General features: G+C 43.2%; 1 protein-coding gene across 2 annotated transcripts in view; it reads left to right on the top strand.

Moving 5' to 3' along the window:
• The window catches only part of GRIA1 (glutamate ionotropic receptor AMPA type subunit 1), a 129823-nt gene that overhangs the window by 73200 nt on the left and 40119 nt on the right, over positions 1-16504 (top strand). For both annotated transcript variants that reach the window (XM_009685650.2, XM_009685649.2), the window contains exons 6-10: positions 7580-7741; positions 8832-8999; positions 12314-12418; positions 14606-14716; positions 15678-15884. In XM_009685650.2, the coding sequence (XP_009683945.1) occupies positions 7580-7741; positions 8832-8999; positions 12314-12418; positions 14606-14716; positions 15678-15884 (753 nt within the window). The remainder of the gene's footprint in view (positions 1-7579; positions 7742-8831; positions 9000-12313; positions 12419-14605; positions 14717-15677; positions 15885-16504) is intronic.

Below are 16504 nucleotides of genomic sequence, written 5' to 3'. Positions count from 1 at the left end.
TTTTTCCCCCATTAGTCCAGGTTCTTCTTTTAGCAGATGCTCTTGTTTGAAGTTGAATAGATAAGTGTATGAGTTTGCTGATGCTAGGGTGGCAGGGAAGAGAAAAGATAAGAACAGTGTCGATTAGCAAAGGTAAGCATTTTTTTCTATGCCATTTTATATCAGCATGTGTCAGTGCTGAGTTGGGCCATGGACAGAGTTTCACATGACAAGCAGCTGTGATGGTTTCAGAGGTTACCAGCGCTGCAGTTTTCCAGCACAGTAACTTACGCAGGAGTCAGGCAAAATCTACAAGTTTAGTTCAGTTCACCTGCAGTTTAAATGCGCTTCTTTGGTCTTTTCTTTGAAAGTGGAAGTGGAGCCCTCGGGAGAAATTCTGTACCACCAGGTCTGAAACATGGTAACCTGAGACAGACTGCCAGCCTTGGAAGGATTTTTGCTGTAGCTAATGAAGGCTCAAAAACATGACTTACTGTGGCTTAAAAAAATTACTGAGCATCGGGTGAGCAACTGATATTATATCATAACCACTGGAAGGAAAAGTGTTTGCTTAGATCTCAGCAAAAGGGCATTAAGCTCACAGGTTTCCTCTCCCATTTGCACTCTCCTAATCCATTACCCTAGCTCATCTGGCAAGGAGTAACTTGTAAATCCATGATATCTTTCTCATGGTGACTTCATCAGTGCTTGTTTCCACTCTGAACTTGCCTTTCTTCAACTTCCTCCACCAGATTTGAGTCTCTGTTTGCTAGACTGAATATTCCATTACTGAAGTTTGTTCCTTACGTAGATACTTGTAAATTGTGACCGAGTTACCCCTTAATCATATCTTTGATTGAGGTCTTGGAATCTGTCATTACAGGGCGTGTTTCCCAAACATTTAAATCAGTTTCCTCTCTGAAAGCTCTCTAAAGTACAAATTTCCATCTAGAAGTCTGTCCGTCTGCCTGGACTGAGGTTTCCAAGATCTGTATGACTGTTTATTCCCCGTATGTTCTGCAGCAATAGGATAATATTGGTACAAGCAGTAGCAGCACACACATAAAATCATGTTCCTGCCGAACTATACAAAATCAAGTTACTGGTCATTTCCAGCCCTGTGTCCTTGAAGTGTGGATCCTCACCTGACTTAGTTTACTTTATACCAATAGACCAGCACAAAACAAACTCCACAAAGTGCAAGGTTGGGACCCTGTCTGACAGTGTGTCCCACCCCTCTTTCTTTTTACTTTCTTTCTCCTTCATTTGCCTCTTTATTATAGCAAGGATTTGCATGTGTTGCTATCTCAATAGGATTTGACATATTAATAATTCTGCAGACGAGAAGAAATCATCTCCTGTTGGAAAGCATGCTGGAATGGGACTTGAGCAGATGGGCTCTTTTTGACATACCCTCCTTCTTAATTTAAAGTGATGGGAGTGAGGAATGATGCTTTACTGGAGAAGTCAAGCTTGAAGATAATTTGGTATATTAGGAATGCTCCATCTGGAAGCACTCCACTTGGCTGCAGGATGATCCAGGGTACCGTGGAATGACAGGAGCCGTTTTGTATTCACTTGACTGATCTACAGCGATTCAAAAGCAGTTGTTTTGTTTTGCAAAGTTTCTTATAGTCATAAAGACTGTTAGCAGGAGGCAGTTTGGCATGGCAGGCCATACATGCATTGCGTTTAAAGAAAACCGGGCCGTTTTCCTGATGCTGCCACAGATTTCTAGGTGAGCTTGGGTGAATTGCTTAAACTCACTCTTGCTCCTTCTGCCCCATTTGAGAAACAAAGCAGACAGCCATGTGCAGCGGAAGAGATTCCATCAAAGCTACTTTTGAAGAGAAATTCAGATTTCACTAAGCAGTGAAAAAATATTCTCTTCCTGGAGACAACTCCACCATAAGAACTGAAAACCAGCAATTATAAGCTTCTGTGCGTAATGCCCTAAACCATCTTTCTTAATCTGCATTAAACTGGAACAGTTTTGTAGGCTTCCTCCTGTGATAACAGCAGAGCAGTTGCAGTGGGGCATTGTGCTCACAGCTCCTGCAGCTCCTGTCTTGGGAGCAATGGAGATGCTCACACCGGTGAGAGAACCCCAAGTGGTGTTTTAGTGTGGGACACAGGTTCATAAAAAAAAAATAAGTAGACTCCAGTGCCTTCATCCCTGACCAAAAAAAGGACTATCAGTCCTTACTCTGAGGACAATGCGCTCATTACTGGGGTGAGGGGGCTGTGTTTTGGTTCAGCCAGCAAGCCCTCTCCAGGCAGTCCAAGAGAAAGGGGCATTTGCTCTGTGTCCTCGTTCAGAGAGGAGCATTACCAGTCTCGGTGGAAGATCTGCAGGGTGCAGAAGATGCAAAAGGAAGAGAAAAAATAAGTGTTTCTCAGAAATTTGACAGTCTTCAAGGAGACTCTCTGAAAGGCCCTCCTCCTCTCAGGAGAAGCCAAGCCTTGAAGTAAAGGTGCTGAGATTTTGAACTGTGCTGTGGTTGGGCTGCATGAAGGTTTATGAGAACAGCAGCTGCAGCCTGCCAGGAGCTCAGCCCTCTCTGGCTGTTACAGGAGCTTCAAAAGCCCAATTATACTGTAGGAGGTGCCCTGTAGGGCAAACGCCAGCAATTAATACCAGCTTACTGAACTACAGAGAACTTGTGGCTGCTTTCCCAGCACAGGACGAGCAGAGCTGCCCAGCGTTGTCAGTGCCCTGTGAGCAGGCAGAGGTTTAAGACAATGAGGCACCTAAAGACAAGGGTGGAAGGGGACACGCAGGGGCCTAAGTGATGCTGGCAGATCTGAAGGTGGCCACGCGCAAGGGGATGACGGCTTTCCCTGCGCCGTCTGACAGCAGCCTGCGCTGCCCACTCAATGTCTCGCCTCCTGATGAAGTTCTGGGTATAAATAAAGAGGTGGCTGATTTCTAGGGGACTTTCTTTTCAAAGCAGATCTTTCCTGGGCTGGTTAATCAAGATGGATTCATGAGGCCCATTTCAAGCCATCAGTCTTCCTGCATTATGCATTGCCTTTGATGACTGAGCCCACAAGCAGTGCAGAGGAATATAAATGTGTGACTTGCTGACACCTCTCCCAAGAACCGTGGTGGTGAACAGGATAGTAAACAACCTCTGGCTGAAAAACAGTTTCAGTTTAAGCACAGCATAAAAAACAGATGCAGCAAGGAAAACACAATGAGGAAGGTATCCTTCCCAGTACAGCCATGTTTTCCTTTTGCTCTTTGAAGGCATTAAGGTCTTCCGCAGCTGCCCATGTTATTTACTAACAGCAGGACTTCTCCATGTAATCGCTTTGCAAAGTTCATTAAAGTGGAGAGAACAGTCCACAGTAAGGGTTAAAGAGCAGGTTTTCTCCTTTGAACCAAGCCTGGCTGTTGCAGATGCTGTGAGTCAGAGCTGGTGTGGAGGAGGGAGGCTGCCTCAGCCATGGCAGCACCGATGGGCCCAAATTTCTGTGGTTTATTGTCAGCCCCTAGTTCAATTGCATTCAGAGAAAGCCAAGCATTTTCCAGGCATACGCAAGGCAGGAGGCCATGTTCCCTGGTTTGCCAAGCTGATTTTGCGAAGCGAATTTAAATCTAGGCGACACTAGTCCTGCCCTAGGAAGGGTGGGCCACAGATGCGCTGTCCCTTCGAGCCCAGGTTCGCTGACTCCCAGAGCGGGCTGCCGAAATGTTGTCTCCCTTGGAGTCCCTGCGTCCAGGTAGTGCCCCACTCGGGGGCCAGGCGACCTGCGCGGTGCCTCCAAGTCCTGCTGCGCCTGGTTTCTTGGGGGTATTGGCACTGAGCCTGTGCTGGAGCATGAGTTACTGTATTCCTTCTGTTCCTCCGATTTCCCCAGGGACAGGCAGTCCTGCGTGAGGAGCTGAAACCAGATACCTGCTTGCCCAGCAGACAGGCCCCCAAGCAGTTCAGGTCTAAAGAGCCTGGGTAAAGGCTGCTTCCACCCGCTTCCAGGCACTCTGCCCATTTCCCTTAAAAGACACGACTGCCAATCTGGCTTTTTCTAATATTCTTTAGCACATTTTGGGAACACTTCTGGCTTTTAAGGGCCCAGGGAGTACTTCATTCCAGTACTGTCCACTCCTTACTGGTTTTGATTTGATGGCAAAGGGAAGCAATTCTGTGCTGGTTCCTTTCCAAATTGTTTGATACTGAAGCTATTGCTGCAAGCACATCTGCCGCCCCATAGCAGTGCAGCTCAATCTTTCCTTAGTGATTTACTGATGGCAAACAGGCTCTCCGAGGTAAAAGAAGCATCAGTCAATTTACATCTTCTTCCCCTCAGTACTTCCTGGTAATATGAGGCTTTACATAATTAATATTTGTGGTGCCGTGCCCAGGACTGGATGCAGTCCAGCGCAGAAGGGACCCGTACATCAGTACACACAAACAACAGTTTGGGAGGGCACGCTGCATGCATGCAGAGACTTGGGGTGGCAGGGGGAGCTTCTGCAGCCTTCACATTCCCCATAAACCTTTCCCTGATCTGCTCACATGGAGTTGCACTATATAAAACTTGAATATTAGGGACGGCAGGTTGTATTTATTACTCACATAGTGTCACTGTTCTTTGATAAATCTGCTAATGATGAAATAACTGGTGATAATATCCCATAGTGGGTTAGACAATTACATCCGAGATGGGACAGCTGCTCTCTTTGTCTCCATCCCTCCTTTTTTGCAAACTCAGGGCTAGCCTAGACTTCTGCTTTTTATTTCCTGGATTCTAAATCAGACAGGCTGAAAACTAAATAAAAGGTCCCCTTTTTGCAAGATATGGTTATAGTTAGGACAAGATGATGGATGATTGATGGCTTCTTTACTTGCAAATAGAGTAATTCTCCTGTTGTAGTCTTTCCTGCGAGCCTTGACTGACATTCCAGAAAGATAGATAAGCATATTTAATTCCTGATACCACTTTGTGAATAGAAACACTTTCAAAAGACGTAACATTTGATATATATTCTTGTTTATGTCTTAGACAGCAAGAATTCATCACCATTGGGAATTGGTTCCTAACATTTCTGACCACCAATATTCCCAGTTCAACTGTATTACACTGGCAGATTAGCTGTCACGTCACCCAGCCCTGCTCTGAGCAGATTTCTGTGGTGCAGTGATTAAAATTCCTTTGTAATTAGGACCGTTCCTTTAATAACCTTGTACCGGGGCATGTGGAGGAGGGATAACAGGTGAAAGCAGTTATTTCAGCAGTTGATAACAGCTGAAATGCAAAGAGATATTCAAGGTTAGATTACATTCTCCCTGCTCCCATCTGTTTTAAACAATTGGAAAAGCTTCAGAAGTCTTCACACTTTTTAACCAACCTGAACTATGTCAAAAATGACTTGAGGGGGTAAAACTAACGTAATCTTCAGGAAGAATTCATTCCTTTTGTCTATTCACATTGATTTAAAATTTTGTATAAGATGAATCCCAATGAATTGGAATATTCCCAACTGAATACTTGTTTCAGCTCCAGAATGCTTTGGTTTGGGGAAAACAGTGAAAGACAGTGTTTTCAACCACTGCTGTCCAGTCACTGGTCTCATAACCTTTTTTGAGTTTTCCCATTTAAATCTGCTCATTGGGGGGTTAAGGACACTAGACACGACATCTCATTCGTATTCAGTAGTGAACTTGGACTTTCCTTCATGCCTTTATTGGCCTTCCAAGGAGGAGCTGGTGGCACAAACTTCAAGTTGCTGCATGATAGTTTCTTTTGACAGATTTTCTTCCCCTGAGTACCTCCCAGGAGCAAAATGTCAGTGTAATTTGGTCCTAGCCATGAATAACCAGTTGGCAACCTGTGAGGTTCCTCTTACTGAACCTTAGGAGCTCTGTGTGTCAAAAACCACTTGGCCTGAAATGCATTAAGATGTCAGGGACAGTTATCCTACTGCATTTCCTGTTCATTAATCACAGCTCTGGCTTTCTGAAACCCCTACGCTAGCAATTACAAACAAGATTGATGTGGGCTAAACCAGCATTCTGAGGAATACGTAGTCACAGAATATCACTACATATATTCTTTTACCTAAATCACTGCACTTTGAAGCAAAATAAATCATGTTTGGAGCATCTGTAAACGCACATCCAATCCTGAGCCAGTAAGAGGATGCTAAATTGCTTACAAAAAGTAGGGAGAAAAAGTGTGAAAGTCTTTAAGGACTTTTTTGAGTCACTTATGACTCCCTTGGTCTGATGTCAGTGTAAGAGGGCAATTTAGTCTTTTCCTTGCAAGCTGTCTACTCCCACAACAGGTTTCCATCTAACAACTTGACCCTAATCTTGGGCAATAATGAGCTAATTAGCTCCCCCAGCCCATGCACAGAGAGCGTTACGGTGGGAAGCCAGTCAGTCTCTTGTGGGAGGGGTGTGATTTGACTTCTTTAACTCACAGCATCATCACGTATATTGGGAGAAAGAGAAGGAGGGGGGCTCAGCGGTAGGTTTAGAAGGTGCCTGGAGAGGACGTAGAGTGGCAGTGTGTTGTGGAGGGAAAAGGGAAGGCAAAGCTGCATCGTGTATATTTCTTGCATTCATTTTCCCCCATGTGTTATGGTTGCTCATGATATCAATGAAGCTAATTAGCTGCAACTCTTGTGCTTCTACTCTGAAAGAAAACACCAGACTTCTGCTGGTCCCCACGCAACGGCCAAGCAGGAGAGCAAACCTTTATTCAAGCTTCTTCTGCTTTGTGCAAGGGGGTGCAGCAAAGAGTTTCTCGAATCTGGAATACTGAAAAGATAGGATCAAAGCAAGGATGCCAAATATGACCTTGCTTGCACTGCCTCTCTAATTATTGTGCCTCTGATTCATCTGGAGTGTTTCAGCAGTTGCTTTTTATGTACCTGTGGATTACCGGTGACAGCAATTCCACACCACCACCCCAATGTACATGTGTATTTGTGCACTTGTGTTCATCACACGTAGTGGGCAAGAGGTAGGGGAAAACAGCAGAGAAATGAAAGAAATGAATTTCACCAGTAATCTGAGGTGCAAAAAATGCCTTTTTCTCCCAAAGTAAGTAAATTCTCTGCCCTGTCTTTTCTAACAGGTAGACTCCTTTGGCAAGCTAACCGGCCATGTACTTCTTAACCTACTGAAAGTTTGTTTTTCAGGATTTGTTTTTTCCGCAAACTGTAACTTGAAATGGAATTGCCTCTCCGCTGGTAACTGAGTGCATAAAAGCTAGAGATGGCTGAATAATTCTTACTAATAAATGTTTGTTGAGAATTTTGGTATTTTCATCCAAGCATTATCTGAGATATATTTTTCCATTATTCTGATAGCTTTCTTGCAAAAGAACTGTTATTAGTATGACTGTTCATCTCTGTGGAGGGAAACAGCACGATGCATCCAGCTCAGAGCCCTCCTATTGCCAATGAGAAAGGCACATTCACCCCATGATCTGGGAAGTGGAGCCTTGCAGAGTCCAGGATCTTGCTTAGCAGAGGGAAGAGATTTTTCTAAGCCGGCTGCCACATTATTCATAGATAGGCAGGTTTCCTATTATCCACCTAGAACGTGCTCCTCTGATGAGCTTCTGCTGTTTTTGTCTCCTGTACTAGGGATTCATGGATATTGACCTGACAAAGTTCAAGGAAAGTGGAGCCAACGTCACTGGCTTCCAGTTGGTGAATTACACAGACGCTGTTCCAGCTAGGATCATGCAGCAGTGGAAGAATAATGATGCCAGGGAGCATCCTCGTGTGGACTGGAAGAGGCCAAAGGCAAGTGGTATAGAAAATCATTTAGTTTAGGCAGGGTCTTGCCTCTTTCTGATCACACTGAGCGCTTGAATCTTGCTTGTCTTGCTCCTAAAGCCTTGTCACTTAATATAGTTATGAATTTTATCCACTCCATGTGTCTCAACACTGTCCGTATGCTACTAGGCAGTAGCTGCTGCCTGCTGAGAAATGCACAAGTTAGTATATTCACGCAGTCTCCCCTTTCACCCTTCTTAAAGCTAGAGATTAAACATCTCCTCCTGTTTAGGATTAAAAAAAAAAAGCCTCACTAACTCCTTAACTATTGACTTGTTTGCTAGATCTCCAGTGGTAACAAAGTCTCTCCAGATGTTCTTACCAGTCATTTCAAGTCACTGTACAATAGCCAACAAATGTATTTTAATTCCTGACACGGAAGATTGAAGCTGTCAAGAAGGGAGGGGGGGGTTGGTTTTTTTTCTATATGACATTTGAAAACAAATAGATTGGTAGGTGAAAAGGAACTGGTAAATAGATTGGTAGGAAAAGGAATTAACTGTAATGGTTGCCGTTCACCCTAGAGTTTTATACTGTTTTCTGTACAAATTTTTGCTTGAATAAACTCGTCTTTTGCAGAATTTTTGCGTATTCAAGCAGAATTTTCCCCTTTCCATGTATGAACAGAAAGGGTGACTTATTTTTTGTTTTTGAGTATCATATAGTCTCATATTCATGCTGTATAATGTATTCCTTAGAAATTCATTTTCCTCGTTCTAACGAAACAGAAAGACTCAGATTATAGGTGAATGCCTTTTAAGGTTAAGTCCTCTTCAGGGAGCGCAATCTGACAGCAATTCAGCTAGAAGAACACAAGGCAAGTGCAGCAGCCCTTAGCCCCGCATCAGGAGCTGCGAGTCTCACTCTCGAGTCCTCTGGGGGACAAGGTATCAACTTTCAGAAGTCAACAAGACCGTAGTGATTAGAGTAAGTGAAGTGCTGGAAGGATTAAAACAGAACAAAATCACTTGAAAACTTTCCATGAGGGGAACCACTGTAACGCGCATGAGGGCGGCTAACCCTAACAGACGATGTGCAACTCCCCTTCTCTTTCTAGTACACATCTGCTCTTACCTATGACGGGGTTCGGGTGATGGCAGAGGCGTTTCAGAACCTGCGGAGGCAGCGGATTGACATCTCCCGTCGCGGGAACGCCGGGGACTGTCTCGCCAACCCGGCTGTGCCCTGGGGCCAAGGGATTGACATTCAGAGAGCACTGCAGCAGGTTAGGCACTGAGCTGATGCCCGTCGCGGGGACGTTTGTGTGGGAAGCTGGGGTAGGATCAGGGAAGAGGGATGCTTAGCAGCAGAAATGCCCAAAGGGATGAGCCTTTCCAGAGCAGAGTCAGGTCTCTGAAAGAGAATAAGCAAAATCTAAACTAAACTTATAGCGAGACAGGAAAACATTAAACTTACCAATGATTTAGCAAGGCAGTACGTTTCAAAATTTCTTTGAATTTCAAGACTGACATTCATTTCTAGTGTTCTTTTTTCAGACATATACTCTACTTTTTTCTCATACTTTGTGCTAAATTGGTTTCAAAAATAGATGATTCCTTGGAAATACTGCTAGTTCAGTGTTATCCAAATATAGCTTATCCCATCTTCTTTCCTTAACCACAAAGGCAATAAAAACTAAATTAATTTGGTTATTTTGTGTGTCATATATAAATTTTGCCAAGTATTTTGTTTTGATTTGATTTTAGTTTACTGGTAAATAAGGATTCTTTTAAAACTAAATCTTACACTTGATTTGATTTGATTGCTTGCATTTGATTTATTCCCAAGCCTGCCATTGACTATGTGACCTTGGGCAAATCACTGTCATGCTTTTCCAAATTCTTATAATAAAATCAGTCTCCTTGATGCATTAGGGAGATCGGTTACCTAATAAACAGGAAATACTTGGAAGTCATCTGATGAACAACGGGCACTCAAGCATTTTCCTTTATTGAATTTACGAGAAGAGGAGATTAAAATTAGATCTACTTGGAAAATACAATGTTGTGTGTGTATGTGAAAATCTTCTCTGAAGTTTACCCCTCATCTTTTCATTAAAGCAATTTCAAAACTCTTAATTTCCAGCTGCAGTGTGTTTAGGCGCAGCAAACGAAGAACTGTTTGCAAGAATTGTTTCTTTACCATTGAAAAATTACCATTTTCCAAATGTTTAACCAGTTTAGTCATGATGATCAGAATAAAAGGCTCTGAAACTTGTAGGAGAAGAAGGAAACTCCTTGGGAAATTTTAACTGTGAATTTAATAAACATCTAGCACTTAGTATTATAGCAATAACTGCAGTATAGAAAGAGGTAGATGGAAATAGGAAGAACTTATGATTAGACTGAAGGTCTGAGTTATCCTTTCTACAAAGATTCACAATTACAGCAATTCATACAGATATTCACAGTGTGCTTTTTCATCATCTCCCATTTGCTAATGCCTAAAATTTTATGATCTGTTTAAAAGAAAAAAGTTTTTCTCTACTCAAATGTCTTGAATAAGCTCCTGAATTGCCTCATTTCTGTTTAGTGTAGGAAGGAGTCATGGATGGCAGGAGCAAAAATGAAAAGCAGTTTCAAATAGTCTGCAATTTTTCAGAAACAGACATCTAACACATTTGAGAAAAATATACGCTTTTATTTAAAAAAGTAGGATTTTTTTCAGGAGATGCTCACAAAATATTACTTTAAAGCAGTCCCTTGAGGTTTCAGTTCTACTTTGAAAAGATTATGATTATTTTTGATGGATTTTTTGTTAATCTTATTTTGTAACCAGATCTAGTAAGTAGAAGGCCAGTTCCCAGCTGCTGACTAAACCTGTAAGCCAAAAGACACGCAATAGCTCCCTTCACTCCCAGCCCATGCGGCACTAGAACGACATGCCTGTGCGTTGCACGCAAATGTACCGAAATGCTGCATGTGTCCAGTTTGCTTTGGTGGTGCTTAGCACTGTTGAAATTGGTCCTCTGATCGATTCCGAGGGCAAGCTATTCTCACTCAACAAAAAGAGAGAAAAATGCATGTATCGATGAGACAGAGCTGCATCTAGCTAATCAAGGAACAGTTTTAGTCAAGGAAGCAAATGTAAAAGGAACTACGAGACGGTTTCAAAGGAAGGGTAAATGACTCCAGCATCGCTGGGAGAAACCCCTTTTGCTGTTTCAGTGCTATGGGGATATGACAGGTTTAAGATTTCTTCCATACACATAAAAGGGATAGGAGTGGTACACTAGCCTTTATAGTGTATAAAGCAGGACCACCCTGGGGTTGGAGTTTCAGAGTCGCTCAAGACCCAAAAAGAAAGCCAAAGGGGCCATCAAAAGAGCAGGCGTGGGAGTGCTTAGGAAAATAGTGCTATTGCAGCGCTGTTCCTTGTGAGAAGAGAAATGCATGTTTCTCCAAATGTCACCATGTACACCTCTTGACTTGAAGGAGCTTCAGGAAATACAGGCAGATGCTAGTTTTCATGACAAAACTTTGCGATAATAGCTGCAAAACAAATACAGCTTAAGCAGATTAGCAGCAGATTTCCTTCGCACTGATATATTCTCATTTCTTCACTCTGTGCCTTTATTCTGAGGATCTCAGAATGAAAAGGCAGCTTTCAAAACGCATGAAGTACCTGTTCCCATTTTACACGTGGGAACCCAGTAGCTGCGGAGAGAACAGATCTGTCCAGAGTTAGTGGAAGGAGGGAGAACAAACTTTTAATTCACAACCCGGTGGCCCCAATATTCTTCCGCAAAGACCCAAACTCACACTCATATTCCTGCTCCCCACTGCTCAGTCCTCGCATGCTATAATTCCAGTCGGAGACTCTTCTCCACAGCGGGCTGGCACGTCTGCAACAGCTCACATGGCTGCACCAAAAGGAAAAGTTCAGGAAGTGTGATGTGATGCCTGAGCAGCACTCCTCAGTTCACCAGTGTCATCAGCAGAGATTTATGACTCAAAGTTGCCTATGCGAATCTCATTTATGATACTAAATTGTCAGGTTTTATTAAGCTGATGCAGCAGGTAATTAAATTTGTTTTAACCTGATAGACTCCTCTCCAGCGAAGAGTGGCAGCTGGGGGCTATGGCCACAGTTTCGTATTTCTTGTAAATACAGTTCCAGATTTGGACTGACAAGCTCTTTACCAAAGCCTGATTTCTGGTCAGATTTAGACAATATGACCAGACACAAAACCCAAACAGTTCAGAGCTGATTTAGCGCAGTGTCACATCCCAAGAAGTGATGGGCTCACACACATCATCTAGCTCTTGTGCCTCACTGAGCTCAGTAACAGACCACAAAGTTTTAAGAGACGGGCCTTGACGTCACGTGTGCACACGGCCAGTCCGCATGCCCTGCTAGCTGCGCTGAAAAGAGTAAAACCAAATGAAAGCCTGGTGTTTGGCAGAAGTCCCGTCTCTGCTGCGTGCACCTGAGGGACATACCTGCATTCTGCGTCTCTTCACAACTCACTGCTGCAGAACTGCCACAGCATGTAATGCTGACCAATTTCCTCTCTTCACTGGTTTTCATGTTTTTAAGGTCCGTTTTGAGGGGTTATCTGGTAACGTTCAGTTTAATGAGAAGGGACGGAGGACCAACTACACCCTGCATGTGATTGAGATGAAACATGATGGGATCAGAAAGGTAAAGTAGAGACTGACTTCAGATCCTGGGCTAGGCACCAGCCCAGCGTTTGTGTTACGGCGTGGTTAGGCCTCAAAGGCTGTTTCTGTTCATGAAAGCTTGCAAGCAGAGTCACCATGAGTGTGTTCTCAGCTCTTTACACGAGTAAATCCAAGCACTAGGGAGAACTCATGGTGTCTTACTATAAAAATATAGAAAGGATCATCAAGAGCAGCAAGGGAATCTACACAGCTGAAGAGACTGTGGAGCAGAGATTGCCAGGGTAGTGAAAGCTTGACCCGCTCAGTCCCTACTGCTGCTTCTTGTTGGCAGAGCATGTTGGCTCAGGACCAGCTACGCAGCTTTGTGTTTTTGCTCCCCTACTTTTCCTTTCCAAGCAATGAGCAGAGGCGGAGCCAGATAGAATCTGTCTACCCTAGCCTGTATAGATGAACTCTTTATGCCGGCCTAATTTTACTCTCCTTGAAGTGATGAGCCTTCCCACTAGCCACGTCCTGATTGCGATGCAATTATTGTGAAATTCTGGAATCTTGATCTCTTTTTATATCCTAAGCACGCTGAAAAATCTGGCCTTGTTTAGGGGTACTGAGCCACTGAAACACAGGTGCTTTTGAAAATCTGACTCCATGAAGTTATGTCCCGTGTTAGAGATTATTTTTCTGAAGACCAAAGAGTAACTCAGCTATCTTACAAATGGAGGATATCTACTAAATAATTTGGAATGCAGCATTTACTGGAACCTGTCTTGCACCCCCTTGCTCCCCAGAAAAAATAAAATGTATGTTTGAAACTAAGAAAAACTTCAAACAGCAACAGTTGCACCTTTACAGGCCAAACTCCCTCTGCCCCAATTCACACTTGCCCCTGAGAGCAGCAGATGTGAGATCAGAGCCCACCACGGCGTCAAGCATGAATCAGCAAGGTCGTGCAAAAACAAGCAAATTCCTCACAGAAACAGAAGGAGCATCTTTTCTAAAACATGCAAAGTGATCTTCCCGCTGTACTTGGTATTCCTAAGAGGTATTAGGTGCAGCTTGGAGCTCTGAACTTAGAGAAAGATGTTGGCAATTTGGAGGGAGTCTAGAGGAGAAGAAATAGGATAGCTAAATGTCTTGATTTGCCTGTGTATTTACTGACAGAAGTGATATTTATTTAGAGGACACATCCATTACTGCCAAGATGTGTACTGTATCGTAGATCTTCCAAGTTAGTAGTGCAAAACAAATATGCATGTCTCCATTTGTTGCCCGAGGGCAGCGCTTTGGAAGCTGTTTCCTCACCTTCTTTTCTTTTTCTCTGTGCGGTGAAGAGGGTTGAGAAGCCTATGTAAAGCTTTTCTCTTCTTGGATTGTTATGATCTCTAATCTGCCATCGGCAGGCTCCTGGTAGTGCCCTGTGTTAATACCCCTTCCCATATCTTATCCCACTGAGATAAGAAATCCCTTCCGCATGAGCAGAGCTCAGGCAACTTCATGCTTACATGGGGTGATGGAAAACCTCTTATAAAGTGGATAAACCACCTCAAAGTGGATAACCTCAATGATGATCTTCCTATTGATCTTTGCTGGCACCCTGCTTTGCCTGCAAGCAGCAATAGTTCAAACTGAATCCCTGATTATTAATAAGCACAGCCTAACATGCAAATTCTGCCAGTTATTACAGCTGTTTAGTTTTATTCATAACTCCATACCTTTTGACATTTTCCAGAGTTTGATTTTTTCTTGCTTGACTTTTGTCCTGTTTTTTTCAGGATGTCCTAAGAGTCAGCCCTATGTTCATGCAGGCTTTCAGCTGCAGGATAGCATGTGATCCACCTATAAGATCTGGACGTGCAGCAGGCATGCTCACTGCTAGAAAAATATGAAGAATTCATCACACAGGGGATGTGGGGAGGGGGCAGAGAATTGAAGCAATTCCCCAGTGCTGTGTTCTGGTTGTTTTTATGTGCTTAGATGCACTCTGCTAACCTGCAAATGGTGTATGTTATTCTCAGCACGGAGGCATGATAGGAAGGGGGAGTTCCTGGTCCCACTGGCAAAAGAGATTAAAACTTCAGGAGGTGATGAGATCTCTGGTTGGGTATGAACATGCAGAGAGAGCTGACTTTTCTAGGCCGAACCTGTTAGTGAAACTTGCTTAATATTTGAAAGAGGTGTCAATGAGATGTCCTGGTTCTGTATTCGGCAGATTGGTTACTGGAATGAAGATGAGAAGTTGGTTCCAGCAGCCGTGGATACTCAAAGTGGCAATGAGTCTACAAGTCTTCAGAACAGGACTTACATAGTCACAACTATCCTAGTAAGTTCTTGACTTCTAATCCAGTTCTCCCGCTCCTGATCTGCTGGTGCGCCGACTCCCTCTTCCCTCTTGCATGCCTTCCGTTGTAATGATTTATGATTATAATTTATATAATAATAGTAATAACAACAACAACACTTACTGCTTCCTGTTGGGTTCATAAAGGCATCTGAAAATTGCTGTGGCTAATTAAATAAGCATTTAAGGGATCTCATGTAAGTGCAGGAAATACAAAAGATTATGACAAGACAGTAGAGGCATCATCACAGGTAAATTAGGAACATTATACATGTGCTTTGTATTTAGCCCACAGAATGGGGGCTGTACTTTTGGGAAGGATAGGCTGTATTGTGCAGAGAGTCTGAATCACAGCTTTAAAAACAAATCTCCGCTATAATCGTGAAGGAACAATAGGTACCTCATAATATATGGTATCATGTACTATGTTATTGTATATGCTTACCTTGCAGACACTGATGAAATTTTAGTAAGTTGTTTGTTGACTGCTCACTGTGAGTCTATAGAGAAGATGACACAATACCCAAACCCAGTTAAACACCTTTAGGTCTCTCTTCTGTCCAGCAAATTTGATTCTACCAGTGCCCACATAGATAGACATGCCTCTAAAAATTTGCAGGTTGGATGAACTAAATATCCTTTATGGAACAGCACCGAAAGGCTGTGGCCCAAATACCACCAGCTACTCCATTCCCATCAGGTCTATCACAACAGGAGCTACCCCCAGATTCTGTATAACTAAATAGAAAAAGGCTGTAATAAAATCACCCTTAGTAATAAGTTAGTGACAACTCCCTTGTGCATTGACTGCCTTTGGTGAAGGACCACAGAGCTATGATTTTGCAAGAGGACCAGAAACTGTACGCTGTGCTCTAGTCTGAGAGTCTGAGGCGCACCTCTAGAAAGGTGAAGCATGGCTCAATATTTGTCTTCTCTGTGCCAGGAAGACCCATATGTGATGCTCAAGAAGAATGCCAACCAGTTTGAAGGCAATGAGAGATACGAAGGCTACTGCGTGGAGCTTGCTGCGGAGATTGCCAAGCATGTTGGCTACCACTACAGGCTGGAGATTGTCAGAGATGGGAAGTATGGAGCCCGGGACCCGGACACTAAAACGTGGAACGGCATGGTGGGAGAACTGGTTTATGGGGTAAGTTTGCAACCTCATCCATTGTTTTTAGCTCTTGTCTTGAGAATAGATTCAAGTCCTAAAATAAAAGGGAACCTTTCTTCTAGCTGCCAACTCCTCAGCCTTCTGTCAGTGCAACCTCCATGCCACCACTGCGCTCTCATTAGTCTATATTGCGGGGATCCTCAGAGCTTGAATGCCACCACCCTTCCTTTCAAGAAGAGTACCTGCCACTCTGCAAAGATTCTTTCCTGCAGAGAAGCGCTCAAAGAAGTCCTCCAAAATAAATAACAAGAGAATCTACCCCCAAACCAATACCTAGAATACCATCATTGAGCCGGCTCCACACCCCAACTGTTCTTAAAATGGTTGCATCAAATAAGGTTCATCAGTCTGGACAGATGTACCCTAAATACCAAAATGCTTCTCTTTGAGTATCTTCTTCTTACTGTTATTTCCACCATAAAGATTTACATTTATGTCTAATTTTTCACCCATTAGTCACTAAAGTTTACTGTGAGTTTTCAAAAAAAGAAAAAAAATCAGGATTTTTCCAAAGGAAAAAAGGGATTTTAATGATTTGTTTTTACACTCTCTTGGGCAAAATTGAATGCAAACTTTAATATTTGATCACCTGAATT

The sequence above is a fragment of the Struthio camelus genome, chromosome 13 (assembly GCF_040807025.1).
Source record: "Struthio camelus isolate bStrCam1 chromosome 13, bStrCam1.hap1, whole genome shotgun sequence".
Lineage (NCBI taxonomy): Eukaryota > Metazoa > Chordata > Aves > Struthioniformes > Struthionidae > Struthio > Struthio camelus.
This window is presented reverse-complemented; position numbering and strand designations above follow the sequence as displayed.